Source organism: Triticum aestivum, chromosome 3A, assembly GCF_018294505.1.
Source record: "Triticum aestivum cultivar Chinese Spring chromosome 3A, IWGSC CS RefSeq v2.1, whole genome shotgun sequence".
In the NCBI taxonomy this organism is placed as follows: Eukaryota; Viridiplantae; Streptophyta; class Magnoliopsida; order Poales; family Poaceae; genus Triticum; species Triticum aestivum.
Genome location: NC_057800.1, coordinates 616,417,206 through 616,427,314, shown reverse-complemented (window position 1 = coordinate 616,427,314; position 10,109 = coordinate 616,417,206). Strand labels below are relative to the sequence as shown.

General features: G+C 47.9%; 2 protein-coding genes across 2 annotated transcripts; both read left to right on the top strand.

Moving 5' to 3' along the window:
• On the top strand, positions 1-5,472 carry LOC123062622 (uncharacterized). Its single transcript, NM_001426760.1, has 3 exons — positions 1-616; positions 4,144-4,859; positions 5,045-5,472. Exons 1-3 carry the CDS (start codon positions 188-190, stop codon positions 5,079-5,081), a joined length of 1,182 nt encoding a protein of 393 aa, NP_001413689.1. The 5' UTR covers positions 1-187; the 3' UTR covers positions 5,082-5,472.
• A 1,265-nt stretch (positions 5,473-6,737) lies between these two features.
• Positions 6,738-9,862, top strand: LOC123062621 (sedoheptulose-1,7-bisphosphatase, chloroplastic). The gene is made up of 8 exons (NM_001426759.1): positions 6,738-6,960; positions 7,046-7,183; positions 7,306-7,491; positions 7,580-7,661; positions 8,118-8,339; positions 8,434-8,534; positions 8,638-8,709; positions 9,336-9,862. The coding sequence occupies exons 1-8, from the start codon at positions 6,862-6,864 to the stop codon at positions 9,615-9,617; spliced, it is 1,182 nt and encodes a 393-aa protein (NP_001413688.1). The 5' UTR covers positions 6,738-6,861; the 3' UTR covers positions 9,618-9,862.
• Positions 9,863-10,109: the final 247 nt, after the last annotated feature.

Here is a 10,109-nt window from a genome sequence, read left to right as displayed (position 1 = left end):
CTAGAACATTCCATAATTCCATCCCAATTCTTTCAAATTTTGCGCAAATCTAACGAGATACCCCAAATCTTCCAATTCTCCTCCCTCCCTCCCTTCCACCCAGGCGCAGGCAGCGGGCGCGCGGCCGACCTGCCCCCCAGCCAGCCGCGTCGCCGCCACTGCGACTGGCGGCGGCGCCCGCGCTCCGATGGTCGGGATGTACCAGAAGCAGCTCCTCGACGCCCCCTTCGCCCTAAACGGCCACTGCGCCGACCAGCCACGCCACGCGCCGGCCGCCGCCGCCGCCGCCGCTTCCCCCTCGCCGTATCCGCCCAACCCCTCCTCCTCCTCGGGCGCTGCCCCCTCGCCGCACGCGCAGGCGGATGGCGCCGGCCAGCCGCGTCGGCTGTTCCACGCGCTCGTCGGGGGGATCCTGCAGCGCGGGGCCGGAGGCGGCAACGGCGCGGCTGGGGATCTGGGGGCGCTGGTGTCGTGGGCGCGGGAGGTCGCCGTGGATCCCTGCGCGAAGCGGCCGGCGGACAGGCCGAGGAAGCGGCAGGTGCTGGCCTTGCGGCGCGCGCGCTACCTCAAGATGGAGGACGTGGCGGACCAGGCCGAACTCCCCAGCTTCTCCAAGGTGAGGACGAATTCGCAAAAACCCTATGGCCGTGAGTCGCGATCTGTTGCTAATTTGTCGAGGTAGCCGTGGATTGGGCGGGTGGACTGTTGCTGACCATGTTCCGTTTGTGCTCTCCGGCTGCTTCGCATGGATGGGATATTTCTGCATCTAGGATTTTGTCACTACATGTCATTCCGCTCCGTGACCTATTGCCCGCATCGCTAGGCTTGTTTTTCTAGGAGTGCATTTGTAAATGGAGTCCCAGGTTATGGAGTGGGCGAATGGCAGTTGACCGGTGTACCGTTTCAAGCAAACAGAATCTCAGCAACCATGTACTAAATGGAGTCCCAGGGCATGGAATGGCAATTGACGGGTGTCCTGTTTCATGCAAAGAGAATCTCAGGCACCGCAGAGCAACCATGTATTGTTGAACCTTTCCCAAACAATGGAAGATCCTGATTGGGGAAGTCTTGCTTCTCTGTATCTCAGCTGGTGACTCAGGCTGCAGTTGGCCTTGCACGGTCAATTATGATACTCCTAATCCCTTTTTGTCAAACCGGATTTTTTTTCCTTCTACCGTTTTGCTAGCCAAACTTTTCCTCCTTCGGCGGCCTATGTAGATTTGTTCACAACAGATTATAAGCGCTCCACGATTCAGCAACTGAAAACTGAGCTTTGTAACTCATAAGTCAGGGAAGCTTGTAAGAACCGCCTATCGTGGAATTGAGGCACGGCGAGCATGGCAGTCACACAAAAACTTGTTGCCCTCATTGATGATGGTTCCATTAGATAATAATGTAGTAGGTCGATTATTCATCTCATATTGTTTTACATGCTGTCAGCACTTTTGTCGTGTTCCTGTTACATCTTACATCCCATGACCATTAATCTCATTAATAAATGAGGCCTCCTTACAAAGAGAATGTGAGAATTGAGAGAATAGCTCGATCAACCTGGAGTAAGAGAAGGGCATGGTGGTAATATTAGGCTATTCTCATGGTTTTTGAGTCGTGCGACTAGTCGATGAGTCGCAAAAAAATATCGACTCAACTTAGTGTTGACTCGAGTCGTGAGTCGCGACTAGTCGCAATTGCAGGCTCGACTTTTTCCGAGTCGCTACCACAGAGCGACTCGAAAACCATGGCTATTCCTTAGGTCTTGCACCTGTGGCTAAACAACCTATATTTGTGAAGTAAACATCCAGAATATTAAGTTTCATGCCTCGAGTCCCATTCACTAAATTTATATAATTTCAACTTCTTTTAGTCACAGTTAATGCATTAGTTTGTTAGCCCATCAAAACTATCTATGTTTATGTTAGGATAGAAACTAAGCTTGAAAATTTTACCATGAGGAGTTCCTAGTGAGAATGTCAATGACATGTGAGGCTTTATAATAAGTGACGCATATCGGGGAATTGCCGACATGCTTTTATTCAGTTGAACATGCATGTTCACAAATGGCATGTATCCATAACTAACAAAAAGAAACTCGACCAACCAAGACTAGCCCTTGGTGGCATTTTTCAAGAAGGCGAGCACCAACAGAACGGAGGGTTGAGCTTCGAACACGGGTCGTCGGGCTGTGGGCATTTCAGTCTGCTCTAGCTAGCCAATTGGTCGACGTGACTAGTGTGCACTGTTTTCTTTAATAATGATGCCAAATTAATTGTTTAAACGAAGTCTCCTTTCTTTTATGGAAGTGAAAATTATATATCTAGAATCTGGACTAATGTGCATTATTTTCTCCTGTATTCACTATATTTTACCTGACATTTAAACCTATCCTGGATTATCATATTGGAAACCTGAACTTATGATTAAACCTGAACTTATGATTTATGTCATATCGAGTGGTCATGCCTTTGTCGATGTAAAAATAGTGAAAGCCTTTTAAAGTGTATTTTGGCCGAAACATTTATTAGTCTGTGGCTCTGTGCAACTTTGGCATAAAGCTGACAGATGTACATAGTTTCCGTGTGACAGGCTTCTAAATCTAGGCTGATACGACCAGTCGGCCGATATATCGTCATTGATGGTCTACCGATACAGATATAACATATCATTTTGTAAATATCGTTTTTACGCAGATCAGACATATACACTGGTATATTGATCGATATGGCTGATATTTGACCCGTTATGTCCACCGACATAGACCAATATGTGGACGACGAGGGTTCTTTCTAGAAAAAATGGTGAATATGAAATTAGGTATTTATAGCTGCATCAAATTATAAAATTCACACATAATGTTTTGTAAATGTGCATATATGACGTAATTTTTATGTCAGAATAAGAATTTTGAGAGTATTTATTGATTTATTTCTTAATTTACTAGTTAATAAACTTGGAATCATTTAGTTGTAACACAAGCACTGACATCATTCTTTTATTATTATTAAAATAGGCATGTCTAAACAAGAATGACAAAAAAAAACAGATATGTTTCCTCCTATATAACTATATACCGTCTGGTATATCAGCGATATCTGACATCCAATTTACGGAAACCGAACCGATATAAACCCGGTAGCTGATATTTTGAAACTTGCTGTGAGATAGAGGACCTGGGGAAGTGCTGACTGTATAATTATTTAAAGTTTGGCGTAGTGGCAATGATAGTCATGATTTCCTGCACAGCCGCGCGATGTGCATCCTACATGTTACTGGGAAGAACAACGTACAAGGCATAGCTGGCATCAAAGGATGGTAGGTAATAGGCACATAGTGTCAGATCCAAAATGTTTAAAATTAGAGAACCATGGTGATGTTGACTCTCTCTAGAGAGAGAATCATCTGCAACTTGTGTTCCATTTACCTTAATAAGAAAAGTTTTTTGAAGCGTATGATTAATACTTTTATAAAATGGAGGTACAGTGCAACTTTCAGGTATTTGTTCTTGTATCAAGTCCGGAATGTGCAAAGAATAGGCACGTAGCATTAACCCAGTGGTGTTTTGTACTATGTATATTGAAACAATTCACTGAATTTTGTTCGTAGTCAAAACTCCAATTGCAAGAATGTGGATACGCCTGAGCCATGATTACCCTATTTTTATATCTGGGAAAAGGATCGTTCCCTGTGAAACCTGTGTCGTGGTCTGATCTGAACAAAAACCGAGGGCTGGATGTTTCTATCTGCTTGGCGAATTTGTATCTACGATACTCAAGTGTAGCGCCCCTGCTTTTAGTCCCACATGGCCGGTTTAACATGAGTTACACTTGCAGAAAAGCCTTCTGGGTGCAAGACGTAGCATTTCTGGGCTGACCCTTTTGCCTGAAGCGAGGACAAAAGTTGTCTGCCCTGTCGTGGGCTGGGCTGTTATCTATTTGGGCCGTAGGGTGTTACACAAAGCCTCTTCAGTGTTTAGTTTGTAGAATTTCCTCTCCCTGTCTGACAATTTGTCAAAGCTTGATTGCTTACTTTTATTGTCAGTTTCCTCACTATATTTCTTTTACTCTGCTTTCCATTTTGTTTTGTGCTTTCTGAAACAATTTTCTCTTTCTTACTCTTTTGGACATTGTTGCATTTTTCATCTTTCAGAAAAGGAAGTACAGAACTAAGGACCAGTCAGAAAGACCAAGGAAAGGGCCAACCCCAACAAGGAAATCCGAGAGGCTAGCTAGGAGAATGGTACTCATGACATCAGTGCTTCTCACGCAAAGGAAAAAGATTGGAGTAGGTGAGCAGTTTCAGGCTGAGATACCTGACTGGACTGGGCCACCTTCAGACGCAGAGCTTTCTTGGTACAGGAATGACCCGAACACCTCAAAGATGCTAGGAAGCAGAACTTGGCCACCTGAAGGTTATGTCTTACAGACAAATATTGTGGTAGCTGGACAGGGAAGGCCTGAATCATGTAATTGCCCATATCCAGGAAACTTCTATTGCAGATTACATCACATCAACACCGCCAGGGATCGGCTAAGGTCTGAAATTGGTCAAGTTTTCACGGAATGGAAATTTGATTTGATGGGTGAGCAGGTTTCTAAGATGTGGAGTATTGAGGAGCAACTGAAGTTTGCTGCAGTTGAGCAGTTGGTTCCTGTGTTTGAAAATAAGAGTTTTTGGGCGATAGCGGCAAAACATTTTGCCTCGAAGACCAGGGTGGACTTGGTGCGGTACTACCTCAATGTTTTCCTCATGAGAAGAGTTTCAAACCAGTGCAGGCTGAGTCTGTTGGAGATTGATAGTGATGAGGATGAAGCAGAGGAAGAGGAGGATGAAGATCAATCTGATGGCTCCAATTCGTCCCAGAGGTATGGCCCTACACATGACCCCATATGTTTGCGTAAGCAGGTGTAGTGCGTACATGGAAATTCATCCCCCTGTTTATTTAATGCGCTGATGTTAGCTGCAAGAGTAGACTAAACGCTCCCTTCGAACGTCAAGCACTAGCTGGTAATAACGATATCCGATTTTGCTAACATTTACATTATTTCAGGCCCCAGGATGTCCAAGAGGTGAAGAAGATTTTCTGAGTCTGCTGACAGCTACCTGGCATGCGTTTCTGCATGCGCGCCCGTTTTGATGTGCTGAGACACTCATCACCTTGAGTGATCGATCCTTCAGTCGCTCGCTTAGACCTAGCCATCCGTTCTGCGCAGAAACTCATGCGAATTGCACACCATTCTCGTTCTCAATGCTTGTGTCAGGGTAACGGGCAAGCCAGTCAGTTGTGGCTTGATGCTCAAAGAGCTCATCTGATATGAATGTTTTCCCGTGTACAGGAAAAATGAAATACAGGTCTTAAAGACTAAAGTGGGTAGAAAACAAATGGTCATTGGTTTCGTTTCTTTCGTGAAGAGTTGAGACTTGAGAGGGTCAAAACCCAAAACCCGTTTACTGTGTCTTTATTCCCCAGTTTGGTACAGCTGTTTCTGGTGTTGTCAGCTTGTCATGTACTCCCTTTGTTTCAAAATAGATGACTCAACTTTGTACTAACTTTAGTATAAAATTAGTGCAAAGTTGAGTCATCTATTTTGGAACGGAGGATGTTTCTTTTGTGAAATACCCACCCTCTGCTGGTTTAGGCCTTGTACAATGGAAGGTGCTTAGAAGAGGTGTTTAGAGAAATAAACCAAGATTTCTTTAAGCACCGGTGCTTATTTGTACAGGATAGAAGCGTCTATCCTATAGAAATAGGCACCGTTGCTTAAAAAAAATTTAGTTTATTTTTCTTAGCACCTGCCTAAGCATCTCCTATTGTACAAGGCCTTAGAAATTCGTTCTACTTCTCAGTTACCAACAACGGTTACACTTCACCTAAGGTCTACAATGCAAGGCGCTTAGAAAAATAAATTAGCTTTTCCTTGAGCTCTAGTGCTTATTTATTTGTAAAGGGTGGATGCTTAATTAGACATCCCTCTTATAGAGAAGATACTGGTGCTTAAGAAAAAATGATTTATTTTACTAAGCACCTCTAATCACCTTGCATCATACAAGAAATTATCGAGCAAGGTCTAAAATTATCTAAATAATGTTTGGCCAGTTCGCTAAAATTATCTACTCCATATATGACAAAGGCAAAGGCAACAAAGTTATTACAAAAAGAAGGGCATATAGTCTTTGAACCGAGCTCATATGCTCCTTGATAAACAGTAAATTCAAAAAATATAGTAAAAAATCTTTTTTTTTGTGATAAATATTGATGAATGTTTTAACTCGAGCATTGATTTTGTTTTTTCGCTCTAACCTCCATGGAGGTCATTGCATCACAAAATTTGCAAACATTCATCACAAAAATAATAATCAGATTTACTATTTTCTCGATTTTACTGTCACATGTGAGCTCGGGATCAAAAGAGCACTTTTGGAGAAAAAAAAGGGTAACACACATGATGTTTTCTCGAATGGAAAACACCACTGAAATTTAATCCTCGTAGAATTGCAAACTTGCAACCAATCTGATTCGCAAGTTGCCACGGGAAGCGGCACACACGCACCACCGTACGCACCCGGGCCGGTCGATCCGGTGCTGCTCCATCGCCGGCTCGTCCCGGCACCAGCAGGGCCACACAACCCACGAGCGGTCGTCTTCCCGCGCTCTATCTTCTCCGGCGCCACGTTGGCCCCCGGCTTATCTGGTCCAGTCGTGCATCCACCGTGCGTGATCCGTTCCTCCCAAACCCCCCAGCCGCGCCGCGACGTAAAAAACGTAGGCAAGCTAATACCACTCTTCTGAAATCTTAAGCTCCGTAGCCTCTCTCTCCTCGTCAGCGCCGGCCAGACCACGCACCGGCAGCCAGCCAGCCAGCAGCAATGGAGACCGTCGCGGCCGCCGGCTACGCGCACGGGGCCGCCACGCGCTCCCCGGCGTGCTGCGCCGCCATGTCCTTCTCGCAGTCCTACAGGCCCAAGGTGTGTAATGTTAGGATATCCAACATGTGGTGAGGCGTCAACCGTTTTTGTTTTGCTGATGCCGGATGGGCAATGCGTGCGGCAGGCTGCCAGGCCGGCGACCTCGTTCTACGGCGAGTCGCTGCGGGCGAACACGGCGAGGACGTCGTTCCCGGCGGGGCGGCAGTCCAAGGCGGCCAGCCGGGCGGCGCTCACCACCCGCTGCGCGATCGGCGACAGCCTGGTTCGTGCCCTGCACCCGCCACCAGTATACATGCTCTGGTCTAGTCCCCTGCGCGTCGCCGGTGTCACGTGAAGCTAACGGTGTCTGTGCACTTTTTGGTTTTTTTTTTTGCGTGGTGGCAGGAGGAGTTCCTGACCAAGGCGACGCCGGACAAGAACCTCATCAGGCTGCTGATCTGCATGGGGGAGGCGATGAGGACGATCGCCTTCAAGGTCCGGACGGCCTCCTGCGGCGGCACGGCCTGCGTCAACTCCTTCGGCGACGAGCAGCTCGCCGTCGACATGCTCGCCGACAAGCTCCTCTTCGAGGTGAGACGGCCGTGAGCCAGCGCTTTCCATCCGTGAGTGCACGCCTCGTCCCGTCACGGTTCCTCACCTCGCTTGTATATATATGCAGGCGTTGGAGTACTCCCATGTGTGCAAGTACGCGTGCTCTGAGGAAGTCCCCGAGCTGCAGGACATGGGTGGCCCGGTCGAAGGTACTTTACATAACTGCATATCCATCTTGTCACGATAAATAATCAGCCAGGAATCAAAGCCCAAATCTCGACGAGATGGTTAAGGAGGAAGACGATCGCCTTATGTTTTAACCGTGTTCTTGGCAGAACCGCGTGCCATTCCTGCGCCTGAATACATAGTGGTACTGTAGTACTGGGCAGAGTCCAGTGCCACACTACACCAGCAACACCACTGCTAGTCTGCTGCTGAACAAAACACATGTCCACCTTCTCACCTTGAGAGCACTATAGCAGTGGAACAACGTATCAGTACATGTAACCATGGCGTCTTCTTGGATTCCACTCATAGGAACCATCCACTCGCCAGCAGCTACATGCACTGTAGCTACGTAGCTCATTTTAGCTGGCGTTCACGAGATGCAGAAATTTTGGCTTTCTGAATTATGATCGGCTCGGGTTTTCGGTCGCGTCTCGCAGGCGGATTCAGTGTGGCGTTCGACCCCCTTGACGGCTCCAGCATCGTGGACACCAACTTCACCGTGGGAACCATCTTCGGCGTCTGGCCCGGCGACAAGCTGACCGGCGTCACCGGCGGTGACCAGGTTGCTGCCGCCATGGGCATCTACGGCCCTCGCACCACCTTCGTAGTTGCCCTCAAGGACTGCCCCGGGACACACGAATTCCTTCTCCTCGACGAAGGTTTTTACTTCTCTTCTGAATCAAGTCCCCAATGGAATGGAGCTTCTGTATGCGTGTGACAGTGCTAATCGAAGGTCTACTACAAATGCTGCAGGTAAATGGCAGCATGTCAAGGACACCACGAGCATCGGAGAAGGGAAGATGTTCTCCCCTGGCAATCTGAGGGCCACGTTCGACAACCCTGATTATGACAAGGTGGTACCAGTTACTGTTTGGTTGTTGCTTCTCTGCACGGCTCTAAACTGATGTAGGAACAGTTGTAATCAGAACCTAACAACTGGAAAATGTATCCTGTCAGCTTGTCAACTACTATGTGAAGGAGAAGTACACTCTGCGTTACACCGGAGGAATGGTCCCTGATGTCAACCAGGTACATACATCAACAACTATTCAGTTATTACAATTTACACAAGTCATATGTTTCTCGCATACTTAGGAATCACAAATGTTATTCAGAGTTTCAGACCCAGCCCTACAAACACCTGCATTTGTAAAATCACTTGCATTGCATGCGTGGAGCAATGAAATGCCATGGCACTAGTTCTTCAGTACCGATCGGTGATCTGATTGATGATCACGAATAGTGCCGGTTCGACTCAGCATCGAACAGGGCCATGATCGATCTGTCATGTCAATTCTACTCCTGCGCCTTTGGCGCCAGAGAGGACGACAATCTTGGAGTCGAGGCAATGTAACTTTTCTGAGAACAAGAATTTGGCTGGGTGCTCGCAGCTGTGAGTGCCACCAACTGTTGTTCCACCGCGCGCCCATGTGGTCGACCATCGAGCCTGTGCCGGCGTCTGCTTTAAGCAAGGCCATGCATGCTGTCGATCGACCGGCACGGCGCGTACTAGTGCACCAACTTTGCTTTGCTTCCGTATACACTCCATTGCATGCAGAGATTGAAATCTTTCGTTTTAGCGTTATTACTCGTGTGCATGCATGCATGAGAAGAGAGGGGTGTATGTTTGATGAATGGTGCGTGCATGCATGCAGATCATCGTGAAGGAGAAGGGCATCTTCACGAACGTGACGTCGCCGACGGCGAAGGCGAAGCTGCGGCTGCTGTTCGAGGTGGCGCCGCTGGGGTTCTTGATAGAGAAGGCCGGCGGGCACAGCAGCGACGGCAAGCAGTCGGTGCTGGACAAGGTGATCTCCGTCCTGGACGAGCGGACCCAGGTGGCCTACGGCTCCAAGAACGAGATCATCCGCTTCGAGGAGACCCTCTACGGCTCCTCCAGACTCGCCGCCAGCGCCACCGTCGGCGCCACCGCCTAATAATCTTCTTCTTCTTCTTTTTTTACGCCTTTCTCAACCTGAAAATTTAAACAAGCTGTCCGTTATAGAGTCTGAAGCATGCTGTTGTCTTGTGATGATCCGAACTGGTAATACAGTCGGCAGACCGGCTTGCGTACGTCTGCCGCCCTTGTCTCCACTGCGAGGCGATTGTTGTACGTACACAGTCGTGCGTTTGTGCATGGCATTGGCAACACTTGTGTCATCAGATGTCTGCGTGTCTAACCTAAGCAGGCAACGTGATCTCCGATCTCTGCACCTTTGCTCCTCTCCCTCTCTCTCGCACACACAGGACTGTCACGCAACAGTCCCGATGTTTCCACGAGCTACTACGAGCCAGGCCGCATGCAACAGTCCACGGTATGGGGTGCAACAGAGGAACACCACAAATCCTGACCGAGAAAGCAGTTTGTCTGATGTCTGAGACCGGGAAAGCAGTTTGTCTGAAACCCACCCACCCCGACCAACCGCGCC

Excerpts from the sequence above, each read along its gene's own strand:
- LOC123062622 (NM_001426760.1), top strand. The coding sequence starts at position 188 with ATGGTCGGGATGTACCAGAAGCAGCTCCTCGACGCCCCCTTCGCCCTA. Across the intron at positions 617-4,143 it reads AACTCCCCAGCTTCTCCAAG|AAAAGGAAGTACAGAACTAA; the intron begins GTGAGGACGAAT and ends TTCATCTTTCAG. Across the intron at positions 4,860-5,044 it reads GGCTCCAATTCGTCCCAGAG|GCCCCAGGATGTCCAAGAGG; the intron begins GTATGGCCCTAC and ends ACATTATTTCAG.
- LOC123062621 (NM_001426759.1), top strand. The coding sequence starts at position 6,862 with ATGGAGACCGTCGCGGCCGCCGGCTACGCGCACGGGGCCGCCACGCGC. Across the intron at positions 6,961-7,045 it reads CGCAGTCCTACAGGCCCAAG|GCTGCCAGGCCGGCGACCTC; the intron begins GTGTGTAATGTT and ends TGCGTGCGGCAG. Across the intron at positions 7,492-7,579 it reads CCGACAAGCTCCTCTTCGAG|GCGTTGGAGTACTCCCATGT; the intron begins GTGAGACGGCCG and ends ATATATATGCAG.